The sequence below is a fragment of the Amphibalanus amphitrite genome, unplaced genomic scaffold (assembly GCF_019059575.1).
Source record: "Amphibalanus amphitrite isolate SeventyFive unplaced genomic scaffold, NRLGWU_Aamphi_draft 000770F_arrow, whole genome shotgun sequence".
Lineage (NCBI taxonomy): Eukaryota > Metazoa > Arthropoda > Thecostraca > Balanomorpha > Balanidae > Amphibalanus > Amphibalanus amphitrite.
The window spans coordinates 160,122-177,860 of record NW_024882264.1 but is presented as its reverse complement, the minus strand read 5'-3'; the positions used below and the strand labels follow the sequence as shown (position 1 = coordinate 177,860).

The window sequence follows — 17,739 nt, the reverse complement described above, 5'->3', positions numbered from 1 at the left end:
CGCCGATTTATACATGTAAAGTCTATGACGCGAATTTGCACTTTTTGAGCACGCACCACGCGCTCCCTATCGACCCGATCGAGCTGAGACCCCTCAAAGGCACGTCGCGCATCCTTGATCTATGAGTTGTGCAAATTTCACCGGGCTAGGTGCAACGGTCTGGCCTGCAGTCCACGCAAAGCACCACCAAGTCGGGACCTCGGTAACGGACAGACGCACCCTCCTCAAATAGTAATATAGATAGTTCCTCCCTTAACAAATTCAAACATAACGTGGATTTGTATTTTACGGAGCGTGGTGCGGTCTTTGACACCATTGAAGACGTAGACAACTCTGATAGGTTTCGTTGTTAGGATACACTCATTGCATTCATTGTCATGTAAATCTTGTTCAGTGTGCATGAATGTGTACATCACTGTGTATTTCATCCTTGTAACCTTGTTGGGCTCCTGTAGCCTGTTGTTACATTGTAATATATGTTATGTTATGTTATGTTATGTTAAGTTATGGGGCCAAAGTTCCCAAACCTACGAGATGTTCCAACCTCCAAGAGACATATCAAAGGTCTCTTAAAACAATTTTTCTTTGATTCTTACTGAACTGACACAATTGACCACGCATTTTATATTACAATAACTTTATACGTTTTCATGTTGTCACAGTTCACCCCCGCACTGTTTTTGTCTGTATATTTGTATACAATGTGATATAATGAAGGAGAGACCCATAATGCCACTGCGTGTTTACAATAACTTATGTATTATGCATATATACCTAAACCAGAGCGAGAGGTGGTCTACTTCGATGAATCGTTATCTCACTATGTCATCATTGAATTTTGACCTCTTTAATGTATTTGTGCTTTCCATTTTTTTCTTTAGTTACGCTACCGGTTTTTTTTCCTTATATCTTTTTCGTGGAGTCACTCATGTACGTCGTCCACTCCAGAAGTTTTGAGACTGCCCTCGTAAAAGCCCTATTAACAGTGCTAGATTCTTGTCGCTTTCATATGTCCTTACCACAGTTGTGGTAAACGTACTTGCATAATTTTGTTTTTGTACGTTGCAAGAGACGGCTAGGGCATCACCCTGAACACGGCAAGTCGCAAGCGGCTTGTCACAGCGGCCAGTGCACAGCATGGTCAGGCTGTTAATGTGAGGACAACTTTGAGGGTCGCTAGGCAATACAATTTTATGATTAGCTTGATAAAATACCCCAGAAACATTTAAAATTGGCTCTTCAGTGACTTGGGACGAAAACTGGATGTATTTTTACCGATCCAGACACCAAGAGACAAAGTGTTCAATGGAAGCACACTGACTCCCCCAGACCCAAGAAAACCAGGCAGAGCAGGTCCACTGTGAAGCTCATAATAATCCTGTAGGTATTTTGACAAAAAGGCATTATATTCATTAGCTGAGCTGGGTCCCGTGCACGGCCAGATGATTAACAAGGAATGTTTCATGAAAGTTCTAGGGGAGTTGAGAAAGGGAATTCGCCGCAAGAGATCCGAACTCTTCAAATTTGGCCAGGGGCACCTGCACCAGGTCAACGCACCCACCCACAAGTCCATCAAGGTGACGAGCTAACTAACACAGATGGGCATCAAAACTGTCCCTCATCCTCCCCACAGTCCAGTTCTGGCCATCTGTGGCTTCTGGATGTTCCCCAGACTGAGCGAGAAGTTCAGGGGACGCCGCTTGGAGGATGTGGAGGAGATGGATGAGGCTGTGACAGAGGCCCTGGACACCTTCACTTTGAATTACTAGCAGCGGGTCTTCAGGAAGTGACCGGAGCGCTACAACAAGTGTATTGAGCTCGGGAGGTCTCATTTCGAGAGTCACTGAAGTTTCATGCTGTTCTGAAACAGCAAACTGTCTCTACTGAAAAAGTCTCAAAACTTCTGGAGTGCACCACGTATGTGTTGTGTTCGCATTCTCATTAAACGAATTCATGTTTGTAACAACATGATATATTTCGACCGCTTATAAACTACGTAACAATACGTAACACTTCAAATAACGCCCTGACGTTTCCCCGCTGATTTGAGTTCGCTGAGCAACAAGCTTGCTTAGCTCGGCGGCTCTTTTCAGTGGGCATTTGACTCTGCCGAACCCAGACCAGATACTGTCCCCCCCCCCCCCACCCCGCAAAAATGTGTGAATGCGCTGCACGATTAACCTAACTAACCGATGGAATGACTGATCCTTTGGCTTATTCTTAAATGGGAAGGTGTAGTGGTCAGTCAAGCTACATTTAGCCTTGACTTCTTTGCTTCTCTTTTAAGCCATATACCATACTAACAAGGGCCTTACCGCGCTTATTCCAGCTTTGATTTTGTTTTCTTCATTCTCCTAGCAGGGAGTGTCGCGACTTGATGTATTATATTTCGGGGTGGTGTTAACGTAAGGTTCTATGTGTCGCGCGGGTCAGTGGGTGGACACTCCTGGTCGTCTATTCATGGGCGGCGGCTTAGAAAAAAAAACGCCCTCAGTGCCAGAGGAGCTTTCACAGGGAGATGAAACTTGCAGGACCTATAGTATCCTCCACCAGAGGTCACAACTTGTGCATGTCGTAAGCATCGGCTGAAATCCGGCATTTCATGAAATGTCTAGTACATGATGTCTCGGATTTTTCCTGAGGCTCACCTGAGGTCAGGCCGGTCACGTGACTTCATCATTATAAGTCCATGGGGAAAGTATGAGAACTGTTATTTTGGCGTGCGAAATGATCTTAAACTATATCATGCACATGAATTTGTTATTTCAGTGAGGTCATTTGTGACGTCACTAAGGTCATATGAGTTTTTCGTCAATAACTCCGATCAAATTGAGCTAGCTATTCGGGAAAGCCATCAATGGATTCGGGAAGACCTACCAAATCAAATGATATGCAATATGACCTCATTCGAACAACTATGTGACCTGCAGAGATCTGGTCTGACCTTGATCCGAGGTCAACACCTCATGTTGATTCCACCCAAACGATAAGTACCTATGCCATTCGACGCGCCTGAGTTAGACTAACAGGTTGGTGCCAAAATCGCGGCTCTTCAGCTATTTTTGGCGAAGCTATTTACCAAAAACCAATCCCGTACTTTGGGGCAATTGACAGAACCTCAGAAGTCACCAGTTGATATGAGACCTGTTTTTCTCGAGGCTAGTCTAGCTCCATTAGGGGAAAAACAGCGAGGGAAGAGTCGTATCCCCCTTGGCCGGGGCCTATATAGAAAACCAATATAGGTCCGGTGAGGCCTGAACACAACCGTGAGTTCAAAGATAATGCCACAAGCTAAGAATTGCAAATTATTAAGGCTTTACACTAAGCATTTTCATTAAACAGTTTCGCAAAGTTAGCCATCAAATGCACAAATTCCCCAGCCTGGACACTCGGTGGGAGCCCCTCCCCAGCGGCCTTCCCCATCCGGACACTCGACAGCCACGACCGCACTCTCACGGCCGCCTTGACGAGCTATCGGAGCCGATTGCACCGGCCGGGACACTTCTCCATCGCCGCAAACGGACCGCCACTACAGCTCAACAGCCCCCCGGGGGTCAATATTGACTGACCCGGGGACGGGGAGAGGGGGGGGGGGCAGAACTGGGCGAGATTACGCCGCACTCAATGAGCACAAGCAGGCCCAGACACTTTCCGCCAGCTCGGTGGCCGACTGTTTACACACGGGTAAGATGTTGCGTGATTAGATTTGCGTTCTCGATGACGGGGGCTTAGAGGGAGACAGGTCTGACGTGTGGCACGGACACACGCACCACACACACTGATCAGCAATGGGCCGTAGTGGCGCTGGAGGTAATGGTTACCCCTCAAAGTGCGGGCGAGCACGCGACATCGACTGTGCAGTGTGCACCGCGCGGCGGCGGTCCGGTAAATAGGCCTCCTCGTGATTCTGGAGGTCACGTAGGGCTCAGCTGCAGCCGCTGAATGAATCGGGGAGCGCGAGGAGGAGGAGGTGGCGGCTCCGCGAAGTTACTTGATATTCTCAGCGGTCACACGTTGATGTTCCACCTCAAAGGAACAATGCAGGTTCCTTGTAAACACCTTGTCGAAGCTTGGCAGCCGCATGTGCGCAACTTACCAAACAGATGGTGAAGAGATAGCAGTTTGTTTCTCTCCGAGCAGACTTATCGCATTGCACTTACATGAATTATGCAATTATGCGTCCTGGATATTGAGACCATACCAATCAAAGATGGTAGTTATTAGGCAGTTTCTGCACTATATTTGATAGTCCTGCAGTCCCCGGCAATAAAACAATTACATCGGGAAGGTCAGCTCCTTTCTTACATGCTATAGCGATCTAGGTCGTTGCCTTAGCACTGCTTGACTTTTTCAAAAGCCATCAATTTCTTTCCATGACTGCTTCTGCAAAGGTCCTGCATGGAACTTACAGAAATCAGCTGTAGAAAGTTGATGCTCGACTGAACAATGTTGAGCCCCACCTACCCCGGTGAGATGTTAAGCCCTCAGCCCAACCTTCCCCGGTGAAGTGGTGAGCCCCACCTACCCCGGTGAGCTGGGCGATGGTGAGCCCCACCTACCCCAGTGAGCTGGGCGATGGTGAGCCCCACCTACCCCGGTGAGCTGGGCGATGTTGAGCACCACTGATGTGGCGATGACCATGATACAGCGGATGAGCAGGGCGGCCATCAGGGAGCCGTGCAGCAGCAGGGGGCCCTGGTGGAGGCTGCGGATGGCGGCTGACAGCAGCACAGCAGGCAGCAGCACCAGCACCGACACCTGCCGACACCGAGACACCGGTCAGACAAAGATACCAGCACCGAGACACCGAGACACCGCGGTCAGACGGACACACCGATACCGAGACACCGAGACACCGGTCAGACAGAGACACCGACACCTGCCAACACCGAGACACCGCGCCGGTCAGACAGAGACACCGACACCTGCCGACACCGAGAGGTGAGACACCGAGATACCGAGACACCGCGCCGGTCAGACAGAGACACCGACACCTGCCGATACCGACAGACAGATAGACAGACAGAGACGGACACGGAAAAGGACACGGGTCAGGCATTGGCCTGTTGGTAAGGATTTGTGGTTATTTGGAGGTCGACATTAGCACCGATGTTCATTTACATTTTACAAAGGAGCGGGGCGCTAATCCCGTTGCACGTTTGCTGATCCTATGTCACATTCACGCCCTGAGTCTGTTTCTGTGAGTGTGCTGGTGGCGCCGGGTGAGCCGCTGCCCGGCGGCGGGCGCGGGCCGCCGTCACTGACCCACGCACTGAGTCTGTGTCTGTGAGTGTGCCGGTGGCGCCGGGTGAGCCGGGTGAGCCGCTGCCCGCGGCGGGCGCGGGCCGCCGTCACTGACCCCGTTACAGCCGATGTTGACGTACTGGCGCACCAGGCCGCGCCACATGTTGCTGCACTCGCCGTAGTCAGTGAACTCGCCGTGCTGCGCCGACGGCGCCCACCACGTGCCGTTCGACGTGCACTGCTTCTTGGCAAACACCCGACACGACGGCCTCTGTGGGGAACGGTCAGACGGTCAGACGCAGATACACTCGACAGGAGGATCTCTGTGGGGAACGGTCAGACGGTCAGACGGATACACCAAACACGAGGGTCCCTGTGGGGAACGGTCAGACGGTCAGACGGATACACCCGACAGGAGGGTCCCTGTGGGGAACGGTCAGACGGTCAGACGCAGATACACTCGACAGGAGGATCTCTGTGGGGAACGGTCAGACGGTCAGACGGATACACCAAATACGAGGGTCCCTGTGGGGAACGGTCAGACACTCAGACGCGGATACACCCGGCAAGAGGGCCTCTGTGGGGGACGGTCAGACGGTTAGACGGATACACCAAACACGAGGGTCCCTGTGGGGAACGGTCAGACCAAGGTCAGTCAGTTAAATACTTCACGAGAGTCTCTGTGAAACGATTAGCTGGTCAGTCAGTTACACCGAACAGTGTAGAGTCTGTGGGCCGGTCAGCCGGGTACCCCTGACAGGAGGGTGTTTGGGCCGGACAGCCGGGTACCCCTGACAGGTGGGTGTTTGGGCCAGTGCCCCTGACAGGTGGGTGTTTGGGCCAGTACCCCTGACAGGAGGGTCTCTGGAACGGTCAGCCGGGTGCCCCTGACAGGTGGGTCTCCAGAACGGTCAGTCTGTCAGCCAGTCAGCCGGTTACACCCGTGCCGGCACCGGTGCAGTGCCCACATGCTCTGAAAACAATATAAACCGAGGCACCGGTTTACTCGCCGGCCTAAGGGTTAAATTCGGTTCAGTGTGGGCAATGGGCAATGGCATGTCAAGGTCACTGGGCCTCTGCAGTCTGCTGACTATAAGCGTGTTGGTTATAGGCTGTTGCTTAGAATATCGATAGGTGGCTCTTTGTTTACGTATAGGTAGGCTATAGGTATGTATGTAAAAGAAGCCATACATAATAACGGAACTAAAGTAACTTGTAATGAGCAGCACATTAATAGCTCGTGGGAGGCCGGAAATTAATCTATTCCCCGCATGATTAGCCTGTTCGTGAGCCGCTGGCGCTGCCGTATTTTTCGGCTGTCCATGCCGCCGACCGGTGATGGGTGCGGACAGACGCATTGGGCCGTCCGATACCGACCCCTGCCCCTCCCTGCTCCCAGGGGGGGGGGGGTGACCGTGGCCAGTCGGCCGACCCGCCGGAACGCCCAGACCTGAGCACTCGGCAGGCGGATATTCCGCCATTGTCGGCTGTTCAGTCCATCCAAAGACTGGGTGGGGTGTAGTTTTGAACATGAAGCTGGTAGGTGCATATTCTTATTGAAAAAACAACAGCCTTTTGAACAAACTCGTAAGCAAATACTATACGCCGGTGAAGCCTAGGGTGGGATGTAATTTGCTCTCCAGAGAAGTCAATCTAATTGAAAATATACGAGAACACACCGTAAAAGTGAAAACATCAGCAGAGATGGTCGATGGATTAAAAAGAAGTCGATTAAAAATCACTATAGTTGTTACGAGGAATACACCACAATAAACTCGGCTACAGTTATACCTACATTTAGGCATCCATGCTTTTTTCCTCCAGCCATATCGCATCGACAAGAGATCAGTCGGATATACGTATTACATTGGACTGGAGCTCTATACCTAAGGTCTAATCGTGCCGTGCTGATACCTAAATTTGTTGCTGTTTGTAATACAAAGGTCACGAGGCGCAGTGCACACTACCACACACCAGACACACACACACATTTCAAACGTACGAGCACCAACACCCGCATACTGCACATCCCGCGCACACTTGCAGGTGATTTAAAAACATAACCCAGAGCGCTGCTGACCGTTTACAGACCGGTAACACCGCGCTGGGCGGCACTTCGCGGAAAGCTGCGCAGGCTCGCCCGAACAGGCCGCTCTCGAGTGTGTCTAACAGTGGCGCGTTCACCGGTGGCGCGATTGGCGCCGGGGCGGCGATAGCGGCGCAGCGCTTTGAATGCGGCCAATTGTCTGCGCCGTTTGCGACACGGACGCTCCGCTGGCGGAGGCGCCTCTGCCGCGGCGGCCCGTCCCGCGAGGCGCCTCCGCTGAAATAACGCACCGTCTTATCGTCCGTGTCCGCTGATCCTGTGCAAACTATCTCGGCCAGATAATGATTTCCGGAATACCTTCATAATGTTGCGCAAACAACAAGAGTCAATACCATTTGGAGCCTGGGTTCGGCGTGAGTCCAAACAGTGTGAGTCACGGCCGAACGACCTGAAACGAAGGCTGGCAAACATTGCGGCCACAGTTCGGAGTCGGTCAGCGAAACGGACGACCTATAACAGTGGGATGACCACACCGCTCGGTCCAGGAAGTAGGCTGCACAGGCGTCCATGCTGATGGCAGGCACACACTTAGCAAAGGCTCATGTCGCTAAAACATAACGATAATGCGCAGCGTGACACTAACTGAAATATGATCCCCTTGGCCATTCAGAGTACTCTCATCATAGGTTAATACCACGTAGAGATGTTATTTCTGAACAGTTCTAAAGTGACTAGCCACTCAGCGTGTATCTGAGTCGATAACCCTTGAGAGCCAACATGGTCGGCCGTCGATGACCGCGGTGGATTATCTTCTTGAGCTGAATGGCCCAGTCTCGTCCAATCTTATTCCGTGGTATTGATCTGAATGTTCAAACTACATACATTGCATCTTAACGAAAGTAGTTGTCAAATATTGTCATTGGTAGACGGGAGACACTGCTAGAGTTCGGGAAGGGAGGGACACTGCAGATAGGTGGGGGAGGGGACACTGCTGGTAGTGAGGGAGGGAGGGACATTGCTGATTAGCGGGGCACATTGCTGGTAGTCGGGTGCTGCTCCCGCCACTGACCTGGTGCGAGTAGATGTAGTCGGGACACTGATAGTTGGGGAGGGGACACTGCTGGTAGTGAGGGATGGGACACTGCTGGTGGTCGGGGAGGCCGAGGGACACTACTGGTAGTGAGGGATGGGACACTGTTGGTAGTAGGGGAGGGAGGAATGGGACACTGCTGGTAGTGAGGGAGGGACACTGCTGGTAGTGAGGAATGGGACACTGCTGGTAGTTGGGGAGGTAGTTGGGGAGGGACACTGCTGGTAGTGAGGGAGGGGACGCTGCTGGTAGTTGGGGAGGGACACTGCTGGGTGAGCTCCCGACACTCACCTGGTGCGAGTAGATGTAGTCGGGACACTGCTGGTAGACAGTCTGACCGGCCCGCGTGGTGTTCCAGCACAGCCAGCCGTCCTCGGTTGCCGGGCAGTACTCGCCCGACCGGTGGATCTCACTCTCTGGAACCAAACCAAACCAGCGTCAAACGACCGGCGGATCTCACTCCCTGGAACCAAACCAGCGTCAAACGCCCGGCGGATCTCACTCTCTGGAACCAAACCAAACCAGCCTCAAACGACCGGCGGATCTCACTCTCTGGAACCAAACCGGCGTCAAACGACCGGCGGATCTCGCTCTCTGGAACTAAACCAGACCAGCGTCACTATCAAATCTAGTTGGCCAGCTCACTCATAAAACAGCAAAATGAATCCCTAAATCCCTGGCCACTGTCCCATGTTAGCCGCCCGCTACTGAGGAGGCTGTGCACTGCTGTTGTACCGGGCTGCTGGTGTACACTGCTGTTGTAGGGGAGACTGGGGCGATGCGTTACACTTTTTGGTCTTCTGCACTTAGTGGCCAAGCTATTCAATGAAATTGCACCAAATTTGGTCACATGCTAGCTGAATCAATTTGGAAAGCACATGCAAACTTTCACTTCTTTACGACTATTCATTTTTATGTGAAATTCAGAAAACCAAAGCAAGATTTTTGGGGCAAGTTGAAAAATTGTGGGGCAACTTGATACACGATATGGGGTAACATGTTACACTTCTTTTTTCGTAGTTTCTTCATCATTATAGCGGTCATTGCCCGTCCTATCGGAACCGATCGTAAGCCTCCCTAATGGATAATACTAAACATGCTTTCCTTTCTCATTGAAAGGCAAGAACAATAAAGCATAAACCATTACTGTACTCCACACGCATGAAACGGCTCATCAAACATGGCTCAATCTCTGATTTGCCTTTACTGCGACGCCAAGGGCACCATGCATTGCCATACTGACCGGAGTTTGATTTTCTGCACAAAATTTACGCCCAGGTGAAATGGAGCACGCTATAAGCAGTCTTGGGTAGCCATCTTTAAACATGCCCCGGCCCTGCGGCGGCCGACTTTCTCAAGACTGAACTCAAATGTTTGTTTACATGAAGAGGCTAGTGCGTTTTACTTGGTGATCTTACAAAAGAAATCATCGCTTAATTTTGTGAACATACATTCAACATTCTTACACAAATAACCTTGACAAAAAACGACCGAAAGTGTTGGCCAGCAAAAAATACTTTTGCTGTCACAACTTACCCCAGTGCGCCTATAGGGCGACATGGCGTTCCACCAGGTCTGAGCCTGCAGTGACATGTAAAATGTGGGTAACCTTTCTGCTAGCGTAAATATTGGCGCCATATCAAGAGTATTTTTAAAGATATTTCCTTTGTAACAACTTACCCCTGTAACAGCTAGCCCCACTCTCCCCTACTGGGCTCGCCGCCCGTTACCGTACAGCTGCGCAGCTGGTAATGGTCCTCATCGCGACGCCTCATCGCGCGCCGACCCTCTCAGATTGGTCGCTGACCTTTGTGGCAGGCGCAGATGGCACCGGCCTAATCACCTGGTAACGCCATATTTGTTTGCCGGCCACTCGTAAAGAGTAACCGGTTGTAAATACCGCCTCCATTTCGGCGCCCAGGACCTCTGCCGGCGCTTTTCATCGAGATAATCAGCTGGCCAAACAGAATACATCGAGACCGAGTTGCAATGGGGTAGAAATTTTCAATTACCGATAAAATGCAATTGAATTCTAAAGCGGTTGGTAGATAAATGAGACGCAGTTCATAAAACTAACCAGCGCCTATGCTGCGGGTTGTTGTTACGAAATGCAGTTATGTTGATTAAACATGTAGTGTTCTTGCCACACCACTCAGAATCAGACCTACATTGGACAATAACTTGTTATTGAATGAGTAAAACAGACAATAATGAAGCTGTCAACATTGAAAACCATTCCTTTGTGGATCCAAAAGGGTGATCGGCGCTACATAGGGAGCAAACTCGCCAAAAAGTTGTACAATTTCTATGAGCCCCTCGGATTTTGCTTACTAATGCCCTACTGTATGTACAGTTTAAATCAAACTTAATCGCATTACATTTTCAAAAGCTTATTTCATTCGAGGAACAGACAGAATTTGATCGCTTCCGTTGAGGCAAATGCCCGAAATGGATTCATTTTATCAGCCAGTGAGTCCACTGGAAGTTGGGTGAAATACATAACTTCTCTATGATGTTTTCATACTGGTATCTTATATATATATGTCATGCTATTTTCCAGTTTTCTTCTTGTACCTAAAGCATGAGGATATCTTCTATACTTCAGTTGCGTTCGTATAGCTGTTGGTGCCAGAAGTCGCATTAGATACGAGCAGAACTGCCAGTTCCACTGGCTGTCACCGGTCGGTGTATTGGACGGCACCTGATATCGTGACCCCACCGACCCCGCGCCCCGGGCTATCGGGGCGCAGCTGGAAACACGACAGCGGCTGCGCGAGGGGGACGGGCCGAGCAGAAATAATTCAGAGACGGAGAACCGGCCTGCTATTAAAGGGAGTGTTCAGTGTGCCACCTTCCGATGATTTCCCATTTTATTTTTCCTAGGATAAGAAGCTTCTGTTTTTACCTAATATCGCAGAAAAATCAAAAATGGGCGTGGAATAGTACTTTTTTCGCCTAAAAGTTTATCGGTTTTTCGATATGTATAACAACTGTAGTGGGCTGACTTGCAAACAGGCGTCGGCAACAATCGTGAATGCGGCGCGCATGTGACAATGAGCAGAGGTCATTATAGATTTACGACGTACGGGAATGAGTTATCAGCTGTCTGATCGTAGACAACACAAGGTCGAACTTAAAGGTAGTGTGCCAGCTTTCTTGGACCACATGGAGTTAATGACCCGGATAAGGAGAACCGGATTTTTAGAACTTATCCATACCTTCAAAACTCATGGAAACGTCTTAAATTCTTCAAGTTTTGAGTACCCCAGTGCGAAATTCGCCCCGACGTTTTGTCGGTCGTACCCCAACCACATTTCACACCACTATGAACAATAAATCCACACACTAAAATCGCTATTACCAATAGGCTCATCCAATCAAGTTTCGATAAACCCGTTCATCATCATCTCCTGCGGTTTCGAACACGCCTTGTTAGGTGGCTTCTGAGTTCTGATGCTCGTCGAGGTCGGAATTTCCAAATACGCGTGGTGCGTCGGGCCGCGCGCTCTGACTTCGGCCAAGAAAAATGCGTCAGCTGATCATTGTCATTTCTGCCACTTGCGTGTGGTGAAATGAGGTCATAACTTAAGAGACGGCTGTTTCATATCAATTATTTAACATAAAATCGTATTTCAAACCATAAATTAATGTTCGACAGCCAAATTAAAGAAACAATACCAATACAGGCTTACAGTTAAAGTTCGACATTGTGTTGTCTACGATTAGACAGCTGATAACTCATTCCCGTTCGTCGTAACTCTATAATGACCTTTGCTTATTGTCACATGTGCGCCGCATTTGCGATTGTTGCCGACGCCTGTTTGCAGGTCAGCCCACTACAGTTGTTATACATATCGAAAAACCGATAAACTTTTAGGCAAAAAAGGCACTATTCCAGGCCCATTTTTGATTTTTTTTTGCGATATTAGGTAAAAACAGAAGCTTCTTATCCTAGGAAAAATAAAATGGGAAATCATTGGAAGGTGGCACACTACCTTTAAACTGTAAGCCTGTATTGGTATCGTTTCTTTTATTTGGCTGTCGAACATTAATTTATGGTTTGAAATATGATTTTATGTACAATAATTGATATGAAACAGCCGTCTCTTAAGTTATGACCCCATCACACCACACGAAAGTGGCGGAAATGACAATGATCAGCTGACGCATTTTTCTTGGCCGAAGTCAGAGCGCGCGGCCCGACGCACCACCACCGCACCACAAAGTATGAGCAGAAGCCACCTAACAGGCGTGTTCGAAACCGCAGGAGATGATGATGAATGGGTTTGTCGAAACTTGATTGGATGAGCCTATCGGTAATAGCGATTTTAGTGTATGCCTTTATTGTTCATAGTGGTGTGAAATGTGGTTGGGGTACGACCGACAACCCGTCGGGGCGAATTTCGCACTGGGGTACTCAAAATTTGAAGAATTTAAGACGTTTCCAGGAGTTTTGAAGGCATGGATAAGTTCTAAAAATCCGGTTCTCCTTATCCGGGTCATTAAATCCATATGGTCCAGGAAAGCTGGCACACTACCTTTAAATCTCTTCCAAGACATTTGTGAGAGAAAGGCGAAATAATCAGTATGTGTTTCAGAATGAACTGCTCCAACTAAACGCAGGTCAGAAAAAAAACATATCTATAAAGATCTATAAAACATAAAGATACCGTAGTACATAGACTACTTTTGAAGAGTGGTGTATGGTATAATGTACACTGTGTGTTGTTGTATACTTATTACTTACACAGGGTTGCATCCGTCATTAGTGAGCGTGTCCAGGATTGAACCGATGGAGACGAGCACCTATGTCGAAAGTATTGCATGGTTAAAAATAAGGTTTCTATAATTTAACATATCGTGCCATTTTCAACTTTCACCAGCACAAACCACTCTTTCCTCCCATTCTGCGCTCTTCGATGGCAGCCCTGGGCACAACGGGAGATAGCACATCCTCACATATAGCGGGCCTAAAGTTTTTTTGAAAATTCAGCACAGGTTGTGAAGGTGCGGGACTAGCCTGAGACTAGACAGACTCGCCGTCCGATCCAATTAGGGAGAACGTGACATCAGAACGTCCTGGCACGGCGCTGCAACTACAGGCCGCTAAAGAAAACACGCGCCGTTAATTCATTGTGATCTGCAGCTCAGAATATGATAAGATGTCAAAAAATACATGAGACGAGTAGTGCTCGCAGATGAATGAGCGAATCACAAACGAAGCTCTTAAATTACACATTGTGCGGTAACCTGACAAAAAGTCAAATGACAAAAAGTCAAAAGACAAAAGTAAAAACACAAAAAGTCAAATGAAAAAGTCAAAAGGGATAAAAGTCAAATGGAAGAGAGTCAAAATATATAAAAGTCAAAACGTCAAAAAGTCAAAAGTCAAAAGAACTAAAAGTCAAAAGAGCAAAAAGTCAAAAGCAAAAAGTCAAACAGACAATACTTAAGTCAAAGAGATATTAAGTCATATGACAAAAAAGTCAAAGAGACGAAAGTCAAGTGGTAAAAAAATCGTCAAAAGTCCCCTGTTATTACGTGTTTTCAGATAAATTATTGAAAACACATTAATATGAAGTCCTCTTATTATCTTATTATGAAGTCCGACCATTCAACGACTTGAACAAAAACAAGCTACCCTTATCGATGTGGATTGTGCAATGTGCAACCATATCAAAAATGAAGCCACGCCAAGCCCTTTGAGCCCCAACTTCACGAAGTTGATAAATTTATGACTCGATCAACAAACACTTTACGGATTAATTACGATGCCCTTATCACTAGCATCGCTACTTGAAAGCCCTCAGCGGGGAAGGAGTGTTATTAAAGCCTGTGGTGTGTCCAATAAGAGGACTGCTGCCCAGATCAAGGCATTGAATATTCTACAACCTTAAGGCCAATGCATTATGGGAACTCATATTATTTGGATGGTCAGTGTTCCAAACTACAGGGGAGAGGTAACGGCCATTGAGCTATATAAGTAGGTGTGTAGTAACTAGTAGCACGTATCATAGGTCAACGGCGGTATCATCATAGGTCATAGGTATCATAAGTCAATAACATAGGTCATAGGTCACTCTCCACTTCCCGGTCCTCTCCCCGATATCGGCTCCCCCCATTCTCCCGACTTCCGCGGTCCTCCCCGTCTCCCCCGGTCCTCCCCGGTCACCACCCGGTATCCCCCGGTCCTCCCCCGGTCTCCCCCGGTCCTCCCCCGGTCCTCCCCCGGTCCTCCCCGGCGCGATCCCCACCCGCTCTCTCCCCCGGTCGTTTCTTACCTGGCCGGCGCAGCACGCTCCTGCAGCAGGCGTGCGAGCTCTGGCAGCAGCCCAGCCACTTGGCGGCGTACTGGGGCTCGGCGAACGTGGCGGAGATGGTGGCCGTGGCCGCTGCGTCCGACACGTTGGCCAACACCGTGACATTGCCGTCCAGCGAGTACAGGTACTGGGGGAGCGGCACGGTCAGCGGTCAGCGGTCAGCGGTCAGCGGTCAGCGGTCAGCGGTCACAGTGCAGTGGTCAGGTCATTGGTCAGCGGTCAGCGGTCAGCGATCAGCGGTCACAGGAGTTAGCGGTCACAGGGGCCACAGCGTCGTGTTGCACTGAACTCTGATATGCATCGCTTCTTACGAGTGATATTGGCTAGATATTCGAATGCTGACAAAGATTGCTGAAAGCTGACACTTGACAGCACGTCAAACATAATACGTGAATTGAGAAATCACTCATAACTTTCCGCGCTTGAAATGTGAGGCATACTACCTATTCCATATGAAGGAGTAGCTAATGGGTGGTTGAGCGAAATAAAATAACGCCTAATGCGAATTAGGTACACAACGGATCACCCCGATTCGCAATTACCGCATGTCACTGGTCGAGCGCGTTTCCCGCAGTAGCACGGTTCTTTCGCCACAATGGCTCAATATTGTAGGAACATAAGTAGTTACACATGTGCCCAGAGACGCGCTGCTCTGAAGCATTAAGCCATCAACCGCCGAGTTGGGAGAGTGTGCCTCTTTGGCTAGGTCGCGTGGAGGATGTGCTGTGCACGTAATTGCAACTAAGTGAAATAGCACATAACTAAGTTATGTGTGAAGCAGAGAAAACAGTGAGCCTCGTCAAAAAAAAAAAAACGACTATGTACGGGAAATGATCGTTGCAGCTACCAGTCCCCTCAGGAGTGAGTGGCACCCGCCAGCCAGCTATGGCCTGGTTCCTCTGAAGCTGCTCGAGGTTTGGGACGCGCGCTGCGAGCTCGGTCGGCCACTCACGTAGGTGACGGCGTCGCTGCCGTCGTGTCTCCTGAATCGGTGCTGTCCGATCTGCAGCCGGCCGTCGGGCGGGAACCACTGCGGCCCGGCGTACGCGTAACACCAGGCGCACGTGACCAGGTCAAACTCGTCGGCCGGGTAGCCGAAGCCGTCCCGGAACCGACACACATCCGGCGCCGGCGTCTCCTCGGCGCCGGCCGTCTGCGGGGCACGGAGCGCGGCGTCAGCGGCGGCCGCGCTGACGGCACTCCAACTCAGCCAGCGACACTACAAGGAACTGATCAGGAACTTGGGTGCTCCAGAAGCTGATACATGACGTCAGAGGCGATCGAGAAACTTATTATGCGGCGGCTGAGCTCCCCATTGGCTTTCATGTTGGGGATTACGATAAAAGAATGATGTTTTCACACTGTAGAGCATCTAATTTTTACAGATGCTGCTAATTTAAATGGACTCGAGGTGGGAGGAACCGTGCAATGCCTGAAATCAGGAGCATGAATACTTGCAAAAATTGAATTTCGAACAGCAAATTGTTATCTTATTTCATTTTATGTTAGCCAATTCGCGTCAAATGAAATTTGTTGCCGTCCTGTCTCAAAATGTCGTTCGTATTTATCATGCTTCAAAAGGATTTTGAGTCCGGATGATTCGCTGTACGGGTATTGGTTCAGACATGAAAACGAAAGAATAAGGGTTTACCGTGAAAATGTTGTCCTTTTGCCACTATTTATGTTCCTGATTTCATTCATACAACTGTACTGCCAGTCGCTTTATTGAGCATCCGTAATTCTTTGATGCTCTACTACAGTGAACAGTAGCCGTTTTCGCGACGGGCATCTAATGCAGATTTGGTGCAGATTGGGTCAAATTAGGTTCAGTGTGTTCTTAAAAGTTATCAGTTTGGGCTCCACAGATGCTTAGACTCGTTTACATCATTCTTTAAAATTATCAGACGTTGTTTTCGATTAATACAATGAAATAAATTCATGATACGAAGATATTTATCGTAAAAGATTTGGTGCAGATTTGGTCAAATTAGGTGCATTCGCCAGGTAGCCTGTCTTGAAAACGGCTAATATCATCATTTGCTCGCACGTTTTGTGCTCACGTTTTGTGCTCTTCCTGTGGCATACAGTTCTGTCTAAAGCGTTCAGATTTATTTTTTGTAAAATATATACCATTACCACATCGTAATCCTCAAAATGGAAGTCAATGGGACGCATTGATGTCACAAAATTAGTTTCTTACTCACTTCTCTGACGTCACGAATCAGCTTTTGAGCACATCAGGATGTTATTTTTTCCCCTGTAGTGTACACGATGAACTGTGATGCTGATTATTTCCCTGTAGCGTCCACGACTGAACTGTGATGTTGATTATTTCCCTGTAGTGTCCACGATGAACTGTGATGTTGATTAGTTATTTCCCTATAGTGTCCACGACTGAACTGATACACACTGATCCATACTGTCACACACCGATGATCCACAACGATCCACACTGTCATACACTGGCACACACTGATCCACACTGGTCCACACTAATCAACACTGATCCACACCCATTCACGCAGATTCACATTGATCCACACTGTCACACACCGATCCACACTGATCGATGTTGATCCAAGCTGATTTACGCTGGTTTACAGTGTTCTATGCTGACTCGCAGTTTTACACACTGATCCACATTAATCCAAACTGATTCATAATAGCCGTTTTCCCAACGGTCATCTGGTAGACGTTTGGTGCGGATTAGGCGCAAATTTGATGCAGATTTGGTCAAATTAGGTTCATTGTGTTTCTCAGAAGCTGTCAATTTGGGTTTCACAGAGGTTTAAGACCTCATTTTTTCCAAATTATCAGACATTATTTTCGATTAAAACACTGAAATAAACTCATGAAGTGAAGATATTTGCTGTAAAAGAGATTTAGTGCTGATTTGTTCAAATTAGGTGCATTCGCCAGATAGCCCGTCGTGAAAACGGCTAATTTCCCTATGTGTCCCCGACTGAACTGATACACCCTGATCCATACTGTCACACACCGTCACACACTGATCCGCACTGATCCACACTGTAACACAC

General features: G+C 48.7%; 1 protein-coding gene across 1 annotated transcript in view; it reads right to left on the bottom strand.

Moving 5' to 3' along the window:
* LOC122365885 (calcitonin gene-related peptide type 1 receptor-like) overlaps positions 1-15,085 on the bottom strand; it is a 40,518-nt gene extending 25,433 nt beyond the window's left edge. Inside the window, exons 1-5 of the mRNA XM_043337492.1 lie at positions 15,065-15,085; positions 14,663-14,828; positions 8,673-8,797; positions 5,360-5,515; positions 4,594-4,758 (exon numbers count right to left, since the gene is read on the bottom strand). Coding sequence (XP_043193427.1) covers positions 4,594-4,758; positions 5,360-5,515; positions 8,673-8,797; positions 14,663-14,828; positions 15,065-15,085 — 633 coding nt within the window. The remainder of the gene's footprint in view (positions 1-4,593; positions 4,759-5,359; positions 5,516-8,672; positions 8,798-14,662; positions 14,829-15,064) is intronic.
* Between the last annotated feature and the right edge of the window lie 2,654 nt (positions 15,086-17,739).